Below are 22,657 nucleotides of genomic sequence, written 5' to 3'. Positions count from 1 at the left end.
TTGTTGATCATTGCTAGACAAACATGCTATAGATTTAAGTCAAAACTGTAACTTAGCCACTCAGGAACATTCACTCTTCTTTGTAAGGAACTCCAGTGTAGATTTTGTAAGGACCGACGCTGGGAGACGAGAAGCAAGTACAAGGAGTGAACATTAATGGATGATAGACAAGAAACAAACAAGGACAGTGTCTGGACAGGGGACACATAACCATCAATGCTCACAAACTGAGGAGCAGACAGATATAGAGGGGCAATCAACAAAGTAAAGTACTCCAGGTGAGTCCAATGAGCGCTGATGCACGTAATGATGGTGACAGGTGTGTGTAATGAAGGGCAGCCTAGCGCCGTCGAGCGCCAGCGAGTGGAAGCGGGAGCAGGCATGACAGATTTAGCCTTGTGTTTTAGGTTATTGTCTTGCTGAAAGGTGAATTCATCTCCTGGTGTCTGGTGGAAGCAGATTGAACCAGGTCTTCCTCTAGGAATTTTCCATTCCATTTCTGTTTTATGCAGAAAAACTCCAGAGTCCTTAAAGATTACAAGCATACCCATAACATGATGCAGCCACCACTATGCTTGAAAATATGGAGAGTGGTACTCAGTAATGTGTTGTATTGGATTTGCCCCAAACATAACACTTTGTACTCAGGACAAAAATTGCTTTGCCACATATTTTGCAATATTACTTTCGTGACTTGTAAACAGGATGCATGTTTTGGAATATATTTTTTCTGTACAAGCTTCCTTCTTTTCACTCTGTCAATTAGGTTAGTATTGTGGAGTAACTACAATGTTGTTGATCCATCCTCAGTTTTCTCCTATCACACCAATTAAACTGTAATTGTTTTAAAGTCACCAGGTTGAAATCCCTGAGCGGTTTCCTTCCTCTCAGGCAACTGAGTTTGGAAGGACGCCTATATCTTTGTAGTGACTGGGAAAAATAATTTTGAATCGTCATCCAACTCAACAAGATGGCGTCGACAGAGATGGTCGCCTGGCTTCGAGTCCTTAGGAAACGATGCAGTATTATTTTTTTATGTATTATTTCTTACATTGTTAGCCCAGAAAATCTTAAGTGTTTTTTCATACAGCTGGGACGAACTATTGGATATAAGAGCGATGTCAACTTACCAACATTACGACCAAGAATACAACTTTCCCGAAGCAGATCCTTTGTTCGGACCACCACTCAGGACAGTGGATCTAATCCCAGAAGTCGACCAAAAACAACGTCGCCGCAGAAGAGGCAGACAGAGCGGCCTCCTGGTCAGGCTCCGTAGGCGTGAACACCGTCCATCGCTTCCAAGTATACTACTCGCCAATGTCCAGTCTCTTAAAAACAAGGTAGATGAAATTAGAGCAAGGGTTGCCTTCCAGTGAGACATCAGAGATTGTAACATTCTCTGTTTCACGGAAACATGGCTCTCTCTGGATACATTGTCGGAGTCGGTTCAGCCACAGGGCTTCTTCATGAGGTGCGCCAACAGAGATAAACACCTCTCTGGGAAGAAGAGGGCAGGGGTGTATGCTTCATGATTAACAACTCATGGTGTATTCATAACAACATACAGGAACTCAAGTCCTTCTACTCACCCGACCTAGAATTCCTTACAATCAAATGCCGGTCATATTATCTCCCAAGAGTATTCTCATCAATTATCGTCACAGCTGTGTATATACCCCCTCAAGTAGACACTCTCAAGGAACTTCACTGGACTCTATGTAAACTGGAAACCATATATCCTGGGGCTGCATTTATTGTAGCTGGGGATTTTAACAAAGAAAATGTGAGAACAAGGCTACCTAAATTTTATCAGCACTAGGATTTTAGCACGCATGCAATACACTTGATCACTGCAACTCTAACTTCCGCGATGCATACAAGGCCTTCCCTCGCTCTCCCTTTGGTAAATCCGACCACGACTCCGTCCTGCTCCCACCATCTTATAGGCATAAACTCAAACAGAATGTACCCGTCACTAAAACCATTCAACGCTGGTCTTACCAATCGGAATCCACGCTTCAAGATTGTTTTGATCACGCGGACTGGGAAATCTTCCCGGGCAGCCTCAGAGAATAACATCGATCTATATGCTGACTCGGTGAGTGAGTTTATAAGGAAGTGCATTGGAGATGTTGTACCCACTGTGACTATTAAAACCTACCCTAACCAGAAACTGATGGTGGCATTCGCGCAAAACTGAAAGCGCGAACAACAGCATTTAACCATGGAAAGAGGACTGGGAATATGGCTGAATATAAACAGTGTAGTTATTCCCTTCGCAAGGAAATCAAACAAGCGAAATGTCGGTATAGGGACAAAGTGGAGTAGCAATTCAACGGCTCAGACGCAAGACGTATGTGGCAGGACCTACAGGATATCACGGACTACAAAAAGGAAACCAGCCACGTTACGGACACCGACGTCTCGCTTCCAGACAAACGAAACACCTTCTTTGCCCACTTTGAGGATAATACAGTGCCACCGTCGCAGCCCGCTAACAAGGACTGTGTGGCCATGCACGCCTCCAACTCAATCATCAAGTTTGCAGATGACACAACAGTAGTGGGCTTGATTACCAACAACGACGAGACAGCCTACAGAGAAGAGGTGAGGGCACACGGAGTGTGGTGTCAGGAAAACAACCTCTCACTCAGCGTCAACAAAACAAAGGAGATGATCATGAATGTCAGGAAACAGCAGAGGGAGCACCCTCCTATCCATATCGAAGGGTAGTGGAGAAGGTGGAACGTTTTAAGTTCCTCGGCGTACACATCACAGACAAACTGAAATGGTCCACCCACACAGACAGTGTAGTGAAGAAGGCACAACAGCGCCTCTTCAACCTCAGAAGGCTGAAGAAATTGGCTTGTCACCTAAAACCCTGAAAAAACTTTTACAGATGCACAATAGAGAGCATCCTGTCGGGCTGTATCACTGCCTGGTACGTCAACTGCATCGCCCTCAACCACAAGGCGCTCCAGAGTGTGGTGCGGTCTGCACAACGCATCACTGGGGCAAACTACCTGCCCTCCAAGACACCTATAGCACCCGATGTCACAGGAAGGCCAAAAAGACTTTCAAGGACAACAACCACCCGAACTACTGCCTGTTCACCCCGTAACCATCCAGAAGGCGAGGTCAGTACAGGCACATCAAAGCTGGGACCGAGAGTCTGAAAAACAGCTTCTATCTCAAGGCCACCAGACTGCTAAACAGCAATCACTAACTCAGAGAGGCTGCTGCCTACATAGAGACTCATATCACTGGCCACTTTAATAAATGGATCACTAGTCACTTTAAACAATGCCACTTTAATAATGTTAACATATCTTACATATACTCTACCTTATACCATCTTTGCACCTTGTCTATGCCGCTCGGCCACCGCTCATCCATATATATATATATGTACATATTCTTATTCTATCCCTTCAGATTTGTGTGTATTAGGGAGTTGTTGGGGAATTGTTATATTACTTGTTAGATATTACTGCATTGTCGGAACTAGAAACACAAGCGTTTCGCTACACTCGCATTAACATCTGCTAACCATGGGTACGTGACCAATAAAATTTGATTTGATTTGACTGGGTGTAATGATACACCATCCAAAGTGTAACACTATTATGTGACATTTTAACTCCTGCACATTTTTAGGCATACCATAACAAAGGGGGTTTCATTTTTGATTAATTAGAAAAAATACAATTCCGCTTTGACATTATTGGGTAGGGTGTGTAGGCCAGTGACACAAACAAAAATACTAAGTTCAGACTGTAACACAACAAAATGTGGAAAAAGTCAAGGGGTGTGAATAGTTTCTGAAGGCACTGTATGTACCCATAAGGCATGAGGGCCAGGATCTTTGTAAAACGTAAGTGCTTTTTTTTATGGTAGCTCACATTTGGCTGCCGTATAGGCATCTGACATATCATCCACTTTAGGGTTATAGTTTGAGTTACATTTTCTTATATAGTCTTTACAGCTTCCTCTTTACACAGCTTTTATACGGTATATTGGTATACCCAAACTTCTGAAGAGATAACTGTAAACATGCTCTGAATTTCTTGGTCAAACAGTATTGTAATATTGATAATTGTAATGTGAAAATGTAGTATTGGGAAACGTTTACAGAACAATACAATTCCCCATATTCCTACGTGAAATGGACTTAATTGCGACATCTACTGTCAAGATCAGATATTTCAGCAGATGTTGTATTCCATACCCATTCTTATTAACCCCAGATAAGTTTGTCCTATTTGCAGTTTATTTGAAATACTTGCACATTTTTACCCCTTGGTTATTTATCCATAGACCTCTAGAAATCAGGTCAACTCCTGCTTCCAGGAGGGGATGATGCATAGGCTACAGTCTGACAGGTAGAAAAACTACATTTAATGACGCTGCCTCTATGCATGGAGAATCAAAACAATCATGCACAGGCTACAAGGTTGGTTGTTAAAATGCTACAAATGCACGTGGAAGGCTATAATTAAGAGAAATGAATCGTAGTTCAAAGGAGCTGTAGGCCTGTTTGCTCTCTTCCGTCGGTGAGAGTGGAACTTCGTGGACTTCCTGTGTGTATTATCTGTCAGGAGATCTGGCTCCAGTCAACTGCGCCACGGCGGTGTATGTAGCCTGCTCTCACCCAGCTCCTGCCACTCCTGCCCCTCCTGCCCGGGGGTGAAGAGATGGTGAGCAAAGCACAGAGATAACAGAGTGCAAACACCAGCGAGCACAACCCCACACTTTCTATAGTAGTCACCGACGTGATCTTCATGTCTGGGTTGGCCTTAGGTTGTGCCGTGGCGGAGATCATTGTGGGCTATACTCGGCCTTGTCTCAGAATGGTAAGTTGGTGGTTGAAGATATCCCTCTAGTGGTGTGGGGGCGGGGTTATATCCTGTTATATCCTGCTAGTTTGGCCCTGTCCAGGGGTATCATCGGAAGGGGCCACAGTGTCTCCCGACCCCTCCTGTCTCAGCCTCCAGTATTTATGCTGCAATAGTTTATGTGTCGGGGGGCTAGGGCCAGTCTGTTATATCTGGAGTATTTCTCCTGTCTTATCCGGTGTCCTTTGTGAATTTAAGTATGCTCTCTCTAATTCTTTCTTTCTCTCTCTGAGGACCTGAGCCCTAGGACCATGCCTCAGGACTACCTGGCCTGATGACTCCTTGCTGTCCCCAGTCCACCTGGCCGTGCTGCTGCTCCAGTTTCAACTGTTCTGCCTGCGGCTATGGAACCCTGACCTGTGCACCGGACGTTCTACCTCTCCCAGACCTGCTGTTTTCAACTCTCTAGAGACAGCAGGAGCGGTAGAGATACTCTGAATGATCGGCTTTGAAAAGCCAACTGACATTTACTCCTGAGCTGCTGCCCTGTTGCACCCTCGACAACCACTGTGATTATTATTATTTGACTCTGCTGGTCATCTTTGAACATTTGAACATCTTGGCCATGTTCTGTTATAATCTCCATCCAGCACAGCCAGAAGAGGACTGGCCACCCCTCATAGCCTGGTTCCTCTCTAGGTTCCTTCCTAGGTTCTGGCCTTTCTAGCGAGTTTTTTCTAGCCACCGTGCTTCTACACCTGCATTGCTTGCTGTTTGGGGTTTTAGGCTGGGTTTCTGTACAGCACTTTGAGATATCAGCTGATGTAAAAAGGGCTTTATAAATACATTTGATTTGACTTGATTTGATTTTATTCAACATTCAGCCTGAGCTGAGTCTGCATGAACATATTCCAGTGTAATTTTTACAAAAACCCATGCTGAGAATATTGTATTGCATAATACAAATATTAGAGACAGGTTTGTTTCCACTACACCTGTAGTGCCTACTGGCCATAGTATGTTATGGCAGGGGGAGTTTTGTTCAGAGCCACAATGCTTCTAAACGTTAACACGCATCACTTGCGACACGTTTTTGGAAACATAAGGAACATGTTTCTTTATATCAGTGAGAAATTATTTTCCAAAAAAACTAAAGGTTAAATTACTACACACTGCAAAAGGGTTAGGGTTAGGGATCCCACAAGGCCATATTTTCATGTTATATAGATCAGGTCAAGGAACCAAGCGACAACACTGCCCCCACGGCTGCGGAAGGACTGATATGGCATGCCTCAGTTTTCAGGTAGTACAAAAGTATGTTGAATTACAAGGAGCCGCCCCCTTTGTGCCAAAATATTACATTGCAACACTGTGCTACGCTCTGAACCGTCTGTCTCTGTAGTGTGTGACGATTAGAACCAAAAACCATGGACAGATGGCAGCATTTGCGCAAAACTGAAAGCGCGAAGCACCGTATTTAACCATGGTAAAGTCACTGGGAACATGGACGTGTACAAACAGACCAGCTATGGCCTCTTTAAAGCAATCAAAGAGGAAAAATTACAGAACTGGGACAAAGTGGAGAAATGTAATGGCTCAGACACGAGATGTATGTGGCAGGGACTCCAGGCAATCACGGATTATAAAGGGAAAACCAGCCACGTTGCAGACACTGACGTCTCGCTCCCGGATAAGTTAAAAACTTTCTTCGCCCGCTTCGAGGAAAACAACATGACCCACCTACGGGTCATCTCTCCATGTCCCAATCTTTCCATATCCCAGTCTGTTGTCCTCACTTGCTTCACGATGTCCACCATTGTTCCTGTACCCAAGAAAGTGAAGGTAACTGAACTAAATGACTATAGTCACATAGCACTCACTTCTGTCATCATGAAGTTCTTTAAGAGGCTAGTTAAGGACAATATCACCTCCAACTTACCCTACAACCTAGACCCACTACAATTCATCTACTTCTCCAACAGATCCAAGGACGACGCGGTCGCCATTGCACTTCACACTGCCCTATCCCACCTGGACAAGAGAAATATCTATGTAGGAATTCTGTTCATTGAATACAGCTTAGTCTTCAACACCATAGTGCCCTCCAAGCTCATCACTAAGCTCAGGGCCCTGGGTCTGAACCCCCCTCACTGTGCAACTGAGTCCTAGACTTCCTGATGGGCCGATCTCACGTGGTGAAGGTGGGCAACAACACCTCTACCTCGCTGATCCTCAACACGGGGGCCCCACCGGGTTGGGGGCTCCACCCCCACCTGTCCTCCCTGTTCAAAAAAATAATTGCCCCCTTCCACTCAATAACTGGTTGTACCACCTTTAGCTGCAATGACTGCAACAAAATGCTTCCTGTAGTTGTTGATCAGTCTCTTACATTGCTGTGGAGGAATTTTGGCCCACTCTTGCATAAAAAACTGCTTTAACTCAGCAACATTTGTGGGGTTTTAAGTCCTATCACAACATCTCAATTGGGATTAGGTCTAAACTTTGACTAGGCCATTCCAAAACTTCAATTGTTTAGCTTTTTATCCATTTTCATGTAGACTTGATTGTGTGTTTTGGAACGTTGTCTTGCTGCACGACCCAGCTGTGCTTCAGCTTCAGCTCACAGATGAATGGCCAGAAATTCTCCTGTAGAATTTCCTGATACAGAGCAGAAGCCATGGTTCCTTCAATTAAGGCAAGTCGTCCAGGTCCTGAGGCAGCAAAACATTCCCAGACCATCACATTACCACCACCATGCTTGACCGTTGGTATGAGGTTCTTACTGTGGAATGCAGTGTTTGGTTTTCGCCAGACATTGTGGGACCCATGTCATCCAAAAAGTTGACTCAAGTTTGCCAAATTACTCATTCTGATATTCTTAATTCTTAATAGTTTTTTATTTTAACTTTATTATGTGTGTTTTGTATTGCTTGGTATTATTACTGTAATGTTGGAGCAAGAACACAAGCATTTCGCTACACCTGAAAATCTGTGTTTGCGACCAATAAACTTTAACTTCATAGCGCTTGTTTAAGGAAACATAGATTAGAGCCTATGATTTTACGGATTTTACAGTTCAAATAAGGAAATCAGTCAATTGAAATAAATAAATTAGGCCCTAATCTATGGATTTCACATGACTGGGCAGAGGCCCACCCTCTGGGGAGCCAGGCCCAGCCAATCAGAATGAGTTTTTTTTCCCACAAAAGAGATTTATTACAGACAGAAACAATCCTCAGTTTCATCAGCTGTCTGGGTGGCTGGTCTCAGACAATCCCAAAGGTGAAGAAGCCGGATGTGGATATCCTAGGCTGACGTGGTTACACGTGGTCTGCGGTTGTGAGGCCGGTTGGACGTACTGCCAAATGATCTAAAACGACATTGGAGACATGCCAATTGCACGCTCCCTCAAAACTTCAGACATCTGTGACATTGTGTTGTGTGACAAAACTACATTTTAGAGTGGCCTTTTATTTTCCCCCAGCACAAGGTGCACCTGTGTAATAATCATGTTGGGTTTTTTGGGGGGGGGGGTTAATTATTATTATTATATATATATTTTTTATTATTATTATTTTTAAGTTTTTTTAAGTTTATAAAAAAAATCAGCTTCTTGATATGACACACCTGTCAGGTGGATGGATTATCTTTGCAAAGGAGAAATGCTCACTAACAGGGATGTAAACAACTTTGTGCACAACATTTAACAGAAATAAGCTTTTCATGCATATGGACAATTTCTGACATCTTTCATTTCACCTCATGAAACATGGGACCAACACTTTACATGTTGCTTTTATATTTTTGTTCAGTGTATATAATTTTTTTAAATAATTTTGCATGCCCAATTTCTCAGTTTTTGATTTGTTAAAAAAGTTTGAAATATCCAATAAATGTCGTTCCACTTCATGATTGTGTCCCACTTGTTGTTGATTCTTCACAAAAAAATACAGTTTTATATCTTTATGTTTGAAGCCTGAAATGTGGCAAAAGGTCGCAAAGTTCAAGGGGGCCGAATACTTTCGCAAGGCAGTGTAGCTATCTGCATCACCGAACACATGTGTGTAAACAGAAGACGGACGCAACAAACATGTTGTCACTGAAGAATACTGTGGGCTTTATGCTTTTAGAATCGCACCGCGATTGAGAATCGATTCACTCTGAGATGGCTGCCAATTCACCTCTAAATATAACATGTAAGGTCTTTAAGGAGTAAGCCTAACGTTAGGCTTCTTTAGTCCATTATTGGGTTAGGTCTAGATAAACGTTTTCATTGTCTGCAGAAATTTGAAAAAATCCATATCGTTGAAAGAATAAAACAATGTTTAATAGTCAGGAGAGCAAATCAATTTACATATACAGTGCATTCGGAAGATATTTAGACCCCTTGACTTTTTCCACATTTTGTGACCTTACAACCTTATTCTAAAATGCATGAAATAATGTCTTCATCATCAATCTACACACAATACCCCATAATGACAAAGCGGAAATATGTTTTTAGAAATGTTTGTAAATGTATATAAAAAAACCCAGAAATACCTTATTTACATAGGTATTCAGAGCCTTTGCTGTGAGACGAAATTGAGCTCAGATGCATCCTGTTTCAATTGATCATCCTTGAGATGTTTCTACAACTTGATTGGAGTCCACCTGTGGTAAATTGAATTGACTGAACATGATTTGGATATGCACACACCTGTCTATATAATGTCCTGCAGTTGATAATGCATGTCAGAGCAAAAACCAAGCCACAAGGTCGAAGGACTTGTCCGTAGAGCTCCGAGACAGGATTGTGTCGAGGCACAGATCTGGGGAAGGGTACCAAAAAATGTCTGCAACATTGAAGGTCCCCAAAAGCACAATGGCCTCCATCATTCTTAAATGGAAGAAGTTTGGAACCACCAAGACTCTTCCTCGAGCTGGCCATTCGGCCAAACTGAGGATTCGGAGAAGGGCTTTGGTCAGGGAGGTGACCAAGACCCGAAGGTTACTCTGACAGAGCTCCAGAGTTGCTCTGTGGAGATGGAAGAACCTTTCAGAAGGACAACCAGCACTCTAACAATCAGTCCTTTATGGTAGAGTGGCCAGACGGAAGCCACTCCTCAGGAAAAGACACATGACAGCCCACTTGGAGTTTGCCAAAAGGCACCTAAGGACTCTCAGACCATGAGAAACAAGATTTGCTGGTCTGATGAAACCAAGATTGAGCTCTTTGGCCTGAATGCCAAGTGTCACATCTGGAGAAAACCTGGCACCATCCCTACATTGAAGCAAGGTGGTGGCAGCATTGTGCTATGGCAATTTTTTTCAGCGGCAGGGACTGGGAGACTAGCCAGGATCGAGGGAAAGATGAATGGAGCAAAGTACAGAGAGATCATTGATGAAAACCTGCTCCAGAGCACTCAGGACCTCAGACTGGGGCGAAGGTTCACCTTCCAACAGGACAACGACCCTAAGCACACAACTCAGGAGTGGCTTCAGGACAAGTCTCTGAATGTCCTTGAGTGGCCCAGCCAGAGCACGGACTTGAACCGATCGAACATTTATAGAGAGACCTGAAAATAGCTGTGTGGCAACACTCCCCATCCAACCTCACAGAGCTTGAGAGGATCTGCAGAAGATAATGGGAGAAACTCCCCAAATACAGGTGTGCCAAGTTTGTAGCATCATAACCAAGAAGACTTGAGGCTGTAATCGCTGCCAAAGGTGCTTCAACAAAATACTGAGTAAAGGGTTTGAATACTAATGTAAATGTGAGATTTCAGTTATTTTTTCTACATTTGCTAACATTTCTAAAAACCTGTTTTTGCTTTGTCTTCATGGGGTGATGTGTGCAGGTTATTGTGGGGGGAAAAACATGAAATCCATTTTAGAAAAAGGCTGTAATCAAAGGGTCTGAATACTTTCCAAATGCACTGTATATGAGAACTAAAACCCCAGTTTAGATATGAGCAAGGGTTCGTGTATCAGGATTAGGCCTGTGGCAGGGTCAGAATACATCCTTGAATCCCCCCCCCCCCCCATGATCATGAGACCCAAATTTACCCTTTACTAATTTTGAGGTTTGGATGAGGCACTAACTGACCAGGCATTGACTAAATGTTCATGACAAATAGTTTTCCTCCTCGGGACTTGGGGTCGAGAGGAGGTGGATTCTCGCTCAGTTAATTGCGAAATAACAGAATGTAGGGCAACAATGGGCGCTAACTAAAATGAGTTTTGTGATTATCCTTGTAGAATAAAGGCGACAAGGCTCACTAATTAGGAGCTGTGTCACTGAGGTCCTCGTCAGTCTTCGTGCGCGGGTGTGTAGAGGTTGTGGGGCCGGCAGGCAGGCGACAGGCGCCGGTGCCTGGACAAAGGACTGTCTGCTGCTGGGTTGCAAGGATTCCAAAGTCCCAGTCCACGCGAAACACCCTGCCGCGACTCTTAACCCCTTCACTAGACGGTGCCATTTCCGTCAACTCTCTCTCTCTCACTGTCACACACACCGCTTTAAGATCAGGCTAATGACTGTATATGATTATTTTCACATTCGTCAACTAGCTTGCAACATTTTTGCTTTTTTTACGTCTTTAGGCTACAGACAAAAAAAGGAAGTGGTGCGTTGCAACATTAAGCCTATTTGAGCATAAACATCACCTTTGAATATAAATTTCCAATATATTGAACGATATTGACTTATAATTTGTAGGCTACAGTTTTAACTCTCGAAATAGGAACGACTAAATAGATTGTTTGTGTGTAATAGAAGTTTAGAATACTTTTTAAATAACTGGACAGCCTAACTAATATGTTCACTATACAGCCAATAGGGTAAACAATTACAGATATGGTCCCAATAATACAATGCAAAAGGCATAAACTCAAAAACTTAAATAAACAATTATGCACTAGGTTTGATTAAAAAAAATATTTCGAAATGGAAGTGAGGGAATAATGAAAAACCTAGAAAAATTATATACATTTTATTATTTATGTGATTTTGTGATAACATTTCGTATCCAACAATGTTTTTGTAGTGTAGGCTAACATTGAGCTCGGCTAGAATTAAAATGTGAGATAAAAAATAAAATAATGTACTGACAGATCAGTCTGGACTCAGGTGTAGACGAGACCAGGCTGGATACATAGGCCTATGATATACTCGTTTTTAAGAGCTATTGGATTTCACTATTTAGCCATACATTTGTAAAGACCTCAGTTATTTTGATGCTGAGGGTGTACTATTTAATCAACGACGGCAGGGGGCGGAACACAATTTATTTTTTGCAATGTTGGGTTTCAACAAAAGGTTCCAGAAAATATTATTGGTAGGTCATATTGAATATTATGATACATTTTAAGATGTGTTATTGATTCGATACACCCATCACAATATTAAAGAAATAACGTTAAAAGGTATACTTTTTCTTTATAGTAATTACGGATTACAAATTTGATTTTGGTCAAACTTGTCATGTCAAACCAACTGAAACCTAGGCTTGGTTTGAACCTCTGTTAAACATACAGGGACATATTGGCAATTAAAGGAAGTTTGAAAGAATAAAATATACATATATTTTGAATTATTTCAAAAAGTAAAAATATTGTTTAAACGAACTAATTGCACTCTTAGGCCTGTTATAACCCACCTAAACTCCATAGTTTGTCAAAAGTTTGCTTTGACGTTAAAGCTATAGGTGTCAACACTATTGAACATGCATAAACTGTTGCAAGAAAAATAATATTTGCTCTTATTATCAAGGAATAAAGCCTGTAAGGCATTACGTTGTTCTTTTTGTCAAGCCTTTAATCTAATTCCCAAACATGTACTTCACAAGGCAAGCTTATCAATAAACGTAGACAATGAAGTAACTGATACAAAACATCACCTGAATGACACATTCATTTTTATTTAAAGTGTGAGGAGCTCAACAAAAGCATATTAATGCATATGAATTTACCCGAATAAACCAGCATAAAAGATACCAATTGAGCTACCTCTGACGAGGTAGTCTTCAGTGCTGGAGAAAAAGAAACCTGAGTTTTCCCTGCCAAATGCACAGTGCTGCGCATTGTATCGCAAAACAATGTTTCATCAACAGCATCCGAAATCCTTGGGATGTCCCTAACACTAACCTTAACCCATACCCTAACCTTAACCCATACCCTAACCTTAACCCATACCCTAACCTTAACCCATACCCTAACCTTAACCCAAACTCTTACCTTAACCCATACCCTAACCTTAACCCATACCCTAACCTTAACCCATACCCTAACCTTAACCCATACCCTAACCTTAACCCATACCCTAACCTTAACCCATACCCTAACCTTAACCCAAACTCTTACCTTAACCCATACCCTAACCTTAACCCATACCCTAACCTTAACCCAAACTCTTACCTTAACCCATACCCTAACCTTAACCCATAAACCTTAACCCATACCCTAACCTTAACCCAAACTCTTACCTAACCCATAAACCTTAACCCATACCCTAACCTTAACCCATACCCTAACCTTAACCCATACCCTAACCTTAACCCATACCCTAACCTTAACCCATACCCTAACCTTAACCCATACCCTAACCTTAACCCATACCCTAACCTTAACCCATACCCTAACCTTAACCCATACCCTAACCTTAACCCATAAACCTTAACCCAAACTCTACCTAACCCATTAACCCATACCCTAACCTTAACCCATACCCTAACCCCTTAACCCATAACCTTAACCCATACCCTAACCTTAACCCATACCCTAACCTTAACCCATACCCTAACCTTAACCCATACCCTAACCTTAACCCAAACTCTTACCTTAACCCATACCCTAACCTTAACCCATACCCCTTAACCTTAACCCAAACCCAAACTCTTACCTTAACCCATACCCTAACCTTAACCCATACCCTAACCTTAACCCATACCCTAACCTTAACCCAAACTCTTACCTTAACCCATACCCTAACCTTAACCCATACCCTAACCTTAACCCATACCCTAACCTTAACCCAAACTCTTACCTTAACCCATACCCTAACCTTAACCCATACCCTAACCTTAACCCAAACTCTTACCTTAACCCATACCCTAACCTTAACCCATACCCTAACCTTAACCCATACCCTAACCTTAACCCAAACTCTTACCTTAACCCATACCCTAACCTTAACCCATACCCTAACCTTAACCCAAACTCTTACCTTAACCCTTACCCTAATCCTTCCCTTAACCATTTTAAAATGCACATTCAATGGGGTAGGGACGTCCCAAGGATCCCGGATAGCATGGACCGGAAAGGGTATGCAGGTGGCACGCATTTCCTTCGTATTTCATCTCACTGGCGGGGATAAACAGCAATGCATCACAAACATTTGAAACTCATTCGGTTAACAACAAACGCTAAATAGTGTTCATGTACAATATATTTCCATGTAAAAGGGGAAATTATAAATGCAACAAGTTGAAATCTAAGTAGTATATACACGCCAATGTACAGATTTGAATAAATTAATAACAAGTTGCGTATTATTTTATCCTTATATTTACAGAATTCATTTTCTTGGAAACATAAATAATTCAATCAGATTAATGTTTCATGTTGTGAGTTACAAATGTCTTTCCAAAACAGCTTCAGAAACCAGTTTAACTGTGTCTCCGTTCCATCCCTTTTGAAATCTATTGTAATGTATTTTTGGGGTGTAGCTTTATCCTTATCAATAGCCTAGCGAACAGCCCCAACATCCTCTGTTCATCCTCCGTTCCTCCTTCAGGAGCCGAGATGCTCTCCATACACATGCAGCAATCCTACACTGACGTAAAAAATGAATCTATATCACCAATAGTATGTAATTTGATGAATTCACCTCGTCAGCCCATATCCATCCATCTCACTCTCAGAACAACTGTGTATATAGCCCGACAGAATCGTGTCAAATATACCTTGAATTAACAGGTGGTTTTGGTCACTTTGGAGCGTCAATGGCAGGAGACATTTCTCTGGGTTGTTCCAGTCCTCTGACCAGCCTCTGTATATTTTGCAGTTCGTTAGTGGAATCCTTCTTAGATGTTTTGGGGGATGCCGTCCTCTGGCTGGCCACTTTGTGGCTGTGGTGCTCAGATACAGGACTTGTTTCTCTGCTGCCTGATTTGGACAGGTCGGATGGTGCGTTGATGCTGCCCGGCTGCCCTGTGGTGAGCAGGTTTGTGCTTGAAGGAATAGATGTGGGTATCTGATAAGGGTTGAATCGCAGCCGTGGTCGGGAGGTGGTGAGGAAAGGGTTTCTGCCCAATGAGGAGGCTGCGGTGCAGGAGGGGAGGGCCGAGGCCGCAGCAGCTGCTGCAGCTGCCATGTAGGTGTATGGATACGGGAACAGTCCTCCAAAAGGTGGCATCGAAATTCCCTGTGTTCAAAAAATGATGGCGTTATTATACATGCACAAATGCTACAAAGACAGAGTTCCAGGCCGGTCATACTTCTTCGATGTGCATGGATGTTTTTTTGTTGAACCATTTACCCTGAAAACCTTTTAGAGTTACATTTTTTGTCTCTCTGTCGCTGTTTCATCGACAACTGTAGCCTACAGGCTATTAAAAATAATTTAATCTACTACCATTACAAAAGTAGCCCTATGTCTATCCATAATTTTAAAAAGCATATTATTATGTTCTCAATCCAATCAAAAAAAAGGCATCCACAAAGTCCCAATTTTGTTTGGAATAACCCAATATAGGCGGCTTTATTCATTCTCCATAAAGTCATACATCTACATTAAATATACTGAAATTAATTATTATGAATGCAATTGAAGGTGATGCTAAAAATACACTTCAATTGCAGAAGTTTGTGCAGGAAAACTCATAGAAATATGAAGTGTTCCTCAGCTATATCTATTGTGGTGTAATTCGTTGTTGGGAAGACATTATTATTATTAGGCCGGCATGCATTGCTGCTGTCATGCATGCTTGTCTGTTGAAATTAGTTAGAGTAGAAATTAACTTTTTACCTGAGATGCTAGCATGTGCTGTGACAGGTGGAACGGGAAGTGACTATGACAGCCCGCGCTTTGAGAGGAAAGGCTTCCGTTTTCCAGGCCATTCGCTCCAGAAACAGATGTCAACAGATGCCCCATACCCATGGTGGAGAATGCCCCTGGTGCCATCGCAAACTGTCCGGGGTGGAACAACATTTGTCCCGTATTCAAAGGGTTAAAGAACTGTTGACTGTGCAAACCAGAAAATGCCAGACTCTGCAGGTGACTCGCACTAAAGTGTGATGGGCTCTCCGTCTGTACCATCAAAGGAGAAAACCCATCTTTCACCCCACTGATGCCCCCACTATCCGTGTTGTTCTTTGTAGGTTCCGTCTCTTGGCGGTGCTTATGATCTAACTTGTCCTTTTCAAGATTTCGAATACTGAACACAGAGTCGCTCTCTTTCCTTGAATCCAGGTGTTCGCTCTTTTTTTCCAAAAGAATCCTATCCCTCACTCTGTTATCGCCTTTAGGGCTGAGAGGAGAAGTTGGTTCAGGCCCGGGGCTGCTGGCTGGGATGGAGCGCTCCTCTTGTGGGTCAAGCTCCAGATCACTGTCAGTGCAGTTCTTGTCGTCTGTAAAACATCAAACTTCCATTAAACGATCTACATTTTATAATACACTATACTAGAATGTATTTAAAAATTCTCAAGTCTAACTTAAAGGCTTTAAGTTAGCCTATAGCACAAATAAAGCAAAAATAACTAGAGGCTATGATGTGTAGGTCTAGCCTATGTATAGCTTCCAGTATGCTAAAACCATTTAATATCACAACCAGCACATGCGTGGCATTACTTTATATATTATTTGAAGGAAGGCGTCGTGATATAGTGTTAACATTAATTTCCGAACCACTTCCCTTCTGCTCGTAAAAACGTTTGGTTCGCTGGTAAGATTGGCATACATTTTGTTTTAAAGTCGTCCTATAAAGCTTCCGCAGTTGAACTAGAGGCCTTCGTTTGGTGCTTGGTTGATAATCGAATGCATAACTATCGAATAATGATCTGAAAACCATACTACAGTAATCAAGGGGCTGAATGTGTATGGACCTGTCAGTAGATGGCGCATTGGATCACGTTACACTGATGCATGAAGCCTAGCTTTCATGTTCTACAGAGATATTGATACGTAAATTAGTATACTGTGGGTAAAGAAATCATTTTGTCTGCTATTATTTCTCCTTTTAATTTATTTAATATTATTTTATGTTGTACCACACGTTTATACATTCTACTTAACTCTAAACTAATGTCACAACTGAGCACATAGCAATCACAAATTTACCCACTTTCTCGCGTTTTTTTCTTTTCTCCTACAAATATTATTTTTTCTCTCTTATCCAATTGTAAACCACCCAATTATCCTCAGGTTAATGACACATAATAACAACCTTAAGGTTTGTTCCCATTTGTGTTTATAATTTCTTAATTACTGGCATCTTCAAAATGACCAATTTGGTGGACACGAAAAGTAATGTAAACAATGCTTTATGAGCAGTCTTACCTCGACTGGTTCGGTTGAACCTCAGTGGACTAGTTACATGTCCCAGTGGAGAATGAACCGAGTCCCCTCCGGTGGTTTGTTCAAAGGAGGAGTCATCTGAGTCGGCACAGTCCCCGTCCCCTTTAAGGTCCCGGTCCTCATACATGCTCAGCGATGGAAGGGTTAACTGCTTCCTGCAGACCGGACTGAGATTAGTTAATGCATCTGTATTTTGATCAAATCACTAGACAATAATTCTTGGTCTGCAAATTATTGTTGTTTATCCCAAATGGGACAATTATTTTCAATTTATGTTCATATTTTCAGGTTAATCTTTTTGTTTTTTCAATAACGAATAAAATAATATACCTCTTCTCCCGTCGTCCATTTCCCGTGTCTCTGAACCCTTTAGCAAATGGGTTGTGATCAATTTTGAGTTGTGTGATCTGTAGAGAAAACGAGAGTGCATGGCATCAACAATGGGATCCTGAAAAGACTGAAATGTATTTCAAATGTACTATTCTTGGCCTACCACTAATAACTAGAATACAAATAATAATAATTATGCCAATGATAAGCAAAATGATTCATCAATAAGCATTATTGATGGAATAATATTTGTAACAATAGCAATGTTTTGGTGCTGGGGACTGCTGTGCTTGTTATCTCCTGCGCTCTAGAGGCAAGACAAGCATGTCTGTTGATGAAGTGTAGTTACTAAAGCTTCTCAATGATTCATTCTTCTTCTTAAAGGAAAGTACTATACCTAAACATTTCGATTAGCATACGCTGATGTCATTTTCTCAGAGACCGAATGCTACTTTTTATTGCAAGCTAGTTTTAAAACTTTAATTGCACACATACACGGCCTTGTTTATTTAGGAACAATACTATTCGTTCATGTATTCATTTTCGTCTGTCCTTTTGAGTTTTTAGAAGCTGTGTGTGTTCATGCTTTGCGTTAGTGGATTGCATGCTTTGATTGTTCAGAACTGTGTTGGTGTCTCCATGCAGTAGCCCAAAGACATAGTGAGGATAAGTGCCTAATCGATTGTGACTCTGTACCATACATTTAATGATACCAACAAGCCCACTAGGCCTTCAACATGTAGTCCAATTAACATCAACAGGGAGGGGTTGCTATAGCCAACATATAAAATAAGTTATTGAGACTAAAACATTCTACATGCAAGTTAACTGACACCTCAGGTTCAACTATCAGCATATATGTGTTTGTGTGTGTGTGTGTTACACACACACACACACACACACACACACACACACACACACACACACACACACACACACACACACACACACACACACACACACACACACACACACACACACACACACACACACACACCATAAGTTTATAAAAACTCAAACATAAATAGGACAGGTCTAGTTTTGAATACACAACAGTGTTTACACATCCAGCAGTCAATATTCAATATTCCAACAATTAACATAGACGTTTCGCATATTATCTTCTGGTAAAGCTTACCTTGTCATTCTGATATGCAGTGACAGCGATAAAATCTGTCTCTGGAAAAACATATGTCCGGAAGGTGCTGTAAGGGAGCTTCAGAATGTCGTTGGCCCTCACTATATGAAATCTGGGCTGGTATTTATGCATCGAATTCAGGATAGTCTGAGAATGCAAAGAAACAGAAAATATGTTAAGGTGATCATGCCGATACACGTTTTGGTTTGAACTGAGATGACGAGGACAATAACAATGATGACTTCGTTGATTTGTTGGCACTTGTATTTCTTGTGTTATTGCAGGGAATTTATGCATTCCACCGAAACACACACTGTCTTAATAATGCACTATTTATTTGTATAGGGCGGTGATTTCCTCTACAGTAAAATATAACAAATGTAGGCCTACTACAAAGGTTGGTGTACTATTTCGAGTGTTTATGCTGACAATGCAGACTGACCGAATGTTCTGCATTGGGGCACAGCCCCTGACATCCAGGTTCTAATGTGGAACTAATGATTCTGATTATGCCTTATCATTAGCCTTATTACATGTATAGGCCTATATAAACCCGTTACGTGGGATTATGCATTTATAGCAACTTTTCTCAAATGTTTTACTGCACTTGTCAATTAATATTAACCTATGAAGGATTTGCAACAACTTTGAAAATGTTTCAAAGGCTTCATAATTGCGTAGGTTATGTAGGCTGAACATGGTAATGAAATAAACAGCTATTGTAACGCTTTGCCTACTTTGATTTGTCCTAACCTGCATTAGACACGCAAAAAAAACATCGGAAAGAGCAAGCAACAATAACTGAATTACTGTTTATCAAAAATACCATAAAATCAAATCCGTATTGAAATCCTATTCAAAATACTGCCCTATTACAGCGACGTAGACAGTAGTCTTTTGGGAAGTATTTGGGCTACTTAGTTGTTATTGCTACCTGTATCTGCTACCATTTCAAAGCGCCCCACTTGCAATATTTTTATCCAAATTTCACTGAAAGGAAACATTACCGTAATCAATTCAAGAGAGATAAATTCTGCCCTATGTCTTTGACCTGGTTCTAGCTACTTGACTTAACTGCAAACTTTGTCACTCTGCTCCGCACCGAAATATACCACGAATTAAATATTTTTAAAGACAATAAATCAAATCTGAACCACTGTTGTTGAGCCTTAAAACTATTTTGGAGATGCATGGTGGGTTACTGTTGTCCTATCAATATTTTTGTGATTTTCTAATGCATCATTTTGCATTGTTATTGGTTATGAATAAAGGTTCAATCATTTATCAACTGATGTTATAGCCTTCAAAAACATTACAAATATAGATTATTCTAGGCCTACTATTGACCTCATAATAATATGTACCATAATTAAATTAGGTCTAGGCTCTACATTGAATCCAAAAACCTGTGTTATGTGCGTCTACAAAATAGCAGGAATATCCTCAATATCGGCATTGAACCCTTGTCAATAGTCCGGGTTAGTTTTACACAAAAGGCAAATTCATCTTTAATCGAAGCATCATCAAATTAAATCAAGAAATGACGTACAAATCCATGCTTGTCGGAGATATTATTAGTCAACTTGAGTTTATGAAATGCAACAGGCTTCGCCATCCACTGCTCCCCTGTGGCAGGGCTGTCCGGATGGATGTACATTCGTTTGGGCATCTCCGGGTCGGCTTTCCCAGCTACCATCCAACGCGAGTTGTGGAACTTGTAGCGGCAGTCGTCTGCAGAAACTATATCCATAAGGAGGATATACTTGGCTTTCTTATCAAGCCCATTGACACGAACTTTGAATGGGGGAAACATCCTCCTGCAATAGAATAAAACAATATTGAACCCACTGGGCCTTTCAATCATCTGGCTTAAAACCATGGCATTCGAAAAATAACAATATTTGGATTTTATGCACGTTGATTGTACTATACCTAACTGTAAACACATGATATTTCTAATGGTTTCTTTGAGAAGAAAATAAAGGTTATCCAAAGTACTGCCAAAACCGAGGGGGTGTTGGCTATACCAAGATGTCTACGGGCACGCCTTGGAATTCAGCACTAAAGTTCGCCTACATAGTCCAACTTACTATATTCATCTTCAAACACACTTGTTTCGACACATGCATGCATTGTTTAATTGATTTAATTTGCTCATTCGTTTGTTATTCTCGTGTTAGGCCTATCCCTATAATGTGTGAACAGTAGCCTATGCTTATCCTAAATCACTCAATAACCACACTTTCATAAACAGTTATATTTCGATAATTAGGGGTGCAATGTAAATATAGATCTGTGCTTTTTGGAGACAATAGTTGGCTACTAATGCAGTAGCCTAGGAACCTGCAAAACTCTCATAAATATTTGAAAGCTTTTGGCAGCACCAGCGAAACCGCCTTCTGGATTACTATTACTTGACCAAGTATGACTATCACTATGAGTGATTCATTTATAACCATTTCCTAATCAAATAAACTTACTCATCACTGCACATAACATTGCCTATAATATGCACGCATAACAGTAGCCTAACTCAACGGAAGCATGTCTTTACCTTCCAGATTTCGTAATAACCATCTCGGTTCCTATTTTGTGAAATTGGTCCCATAAATCCTTGGCCTCCAGGTTGACTTTGGGGTCGTCCTCCACCTCTTCCTCCGGCTCCAAGCTCTTGAGGGAGCGGAGGTGAGCCGCTTGATGGTGATGACCCAACGCCGCGTGGAGTCCCGCTTCCGCGGCTCCAGATAACGCATGGCCTGATAGAGGTTTGGTGAGGGCGCCGTGAGACAACGTCAGTCCAGGGAAAAAGGAAGGCTGTGCAGCTGCAAGGAAGGCTGACATGGGAAAGTCGGTCGGCCGGTGAGCGTGGAAAGGGTGATAAGCCATGGCAGTCCCTGTGTAAACTGGATCTCTCATCGGTGCATTCAAAAATTGATATAGAATGATTATTCGCTATTTATGTCCACCCTCAGTAGACGTAGCCTATTGGTGTGTGTATCCAAAAGACAGATGTCTTCGTAAATCGAGCAGAAATATAAAAGTAGTTTCGCGTGCTCAACCAAGAGCGAATGCGTCCCAGACGTCTCTAACAGACCGAGGGAAGAAATTAGTGTACTGCTACTCCTGATGCTCGGTTCCCACACAGCACCGTGGTAATATCCGTCGAAGAGACGGCATCGACACCTCGAGAGTAGAGCTGGGCTTCGCTTCTTATTCACCCAAGTAACTTTCGGAAAAAGAAAATCTGTCTTTACTCGGATAGGGAGTTCGAATTGAGAGGTCTTGCTCTGACCACCGTGGTATAGTGACTGTCTAACATGTCTCTCCTCCCCGGATCCCGACACTAATGAACCAAGCCCACTTGATTGCCGATTTTACGCTTTCCGGACCAATTGTGGAGCTCTATAGGCGTGGTTTTGACAGCTTCGGCCAAGATCCGTAAGGGGGGGTGGGGGCTAAAAGGTGTCGGAAGCATTAGCAGTAAGAAAACATGTCAACAGAATAAAATATTAACCAATGACATAGTAAAGATCTGGAAATCCCTCCCCCAAACTTCGAATCGAGCACCAGGGCTGGCTTTTGCTGCACGGCCGGTGAAGAGGACGGATCCTCCGACTGCCTAGTCGTTTCGTGAAGCTTTCACACCGTGGGGGTACTAGCCTATAGCCTATACATCCTATCTCAAATCTCGACTGGGTTGAAACTATTCGGTCAGTAAAACCTGATTTGAAAACATGGCATTCAGTGGGCTACTAATGAATGAGTTTTAAAATAAAACAACAGCAACTATCCCTAAAA

General features: G+C 41.7%; 1 protein-coding gene across 2 annotated transcripts; it reads right to left on the bottom strand.

Annotated features, from left to right (window-relative positions):
* Window positions 1-13,769: 13,769 nt before the first annotated feature.
* Window positions 13,770-22,201, bottom strand: LOC135550482 (T-box transcription factor TBX2b-like). 2 transcript variants are annotated; one of them, XM_064981331.1, is made up of 7 exons: window positions 21,414-22,201; window positions 20,409-20,676; window positions 18,860-19,006; window positions 17,722-17,798; window positions 17,374-17,558; window positions 15,844-16,445; window positions 13,770-15,240 (listed from the first exon to the last, which is right to left on the bottom strand). In XM_064981331.1, exons 1-7 carry the CDS (start codon window positions 21,773-21,775, stop codon window positions 14,803-14,805), a joined length of 2,079 nt encoding a protein of 692 aa, XP_064837403.1. In that variant the 5' UTR covers window positions 21,776-22,201; the 3' UTR covers window positions 13,770-14,802. The 2 variants fall into 2 exon arrangements, with proteins under 2 accessions (XP_064837403.1, XP_064837404.1); XM_064981332.1 differs by having other exon boundaries at window positions 17,374-17,546.
* Window positions 22,202-22,657: the final 456 nt, after the last annotated feature.

The sequence above is a fragment of the Oncorhynchus masou genome, chromosome 12, assembly GCF_036934945.1.
Source record: "Oncorhynchus masou masou isolate Uvic2021 chromosome 12, UVic_Omas_1.1, whole genome shotgun sequence".
Taxonomy (NCBI): Eukaryota; Metazoa; Chordata; class Actinopteri; order Salmoniformes; family Salmonidae; genus Oncorhynchus; species Oncorhynchus masou.
Note: the sequence above shows the minus strand (reverse complement) of the source record. Positions and strands in the feature narration are given on the sequence as shown.

Bases quoted from the DNA above. Each gene is read 5' to 3' on its own strand.
- LOC135550482 (XM_064981331.1), bottom strand. From the start codon at position 21,775: ATGAGAGATCCAGTTTACACAGGGACTGCCATGGCTTATCACCCTTTC. The intron at 17,799-18,859 runs GTAAGCTTTACC...TTTTCTCTACAG, and splicing joins CTGCATATCAGAATGACAAG to ATCACACAACTCAAAATTGA. The intron at 16,446-17,373 runs GTAAGACTGCTC...GATGTTTTACAG, and splicing joins GTTCAACCGAACCAGTCGAG to ACGACAAGAACTGCACTGAC.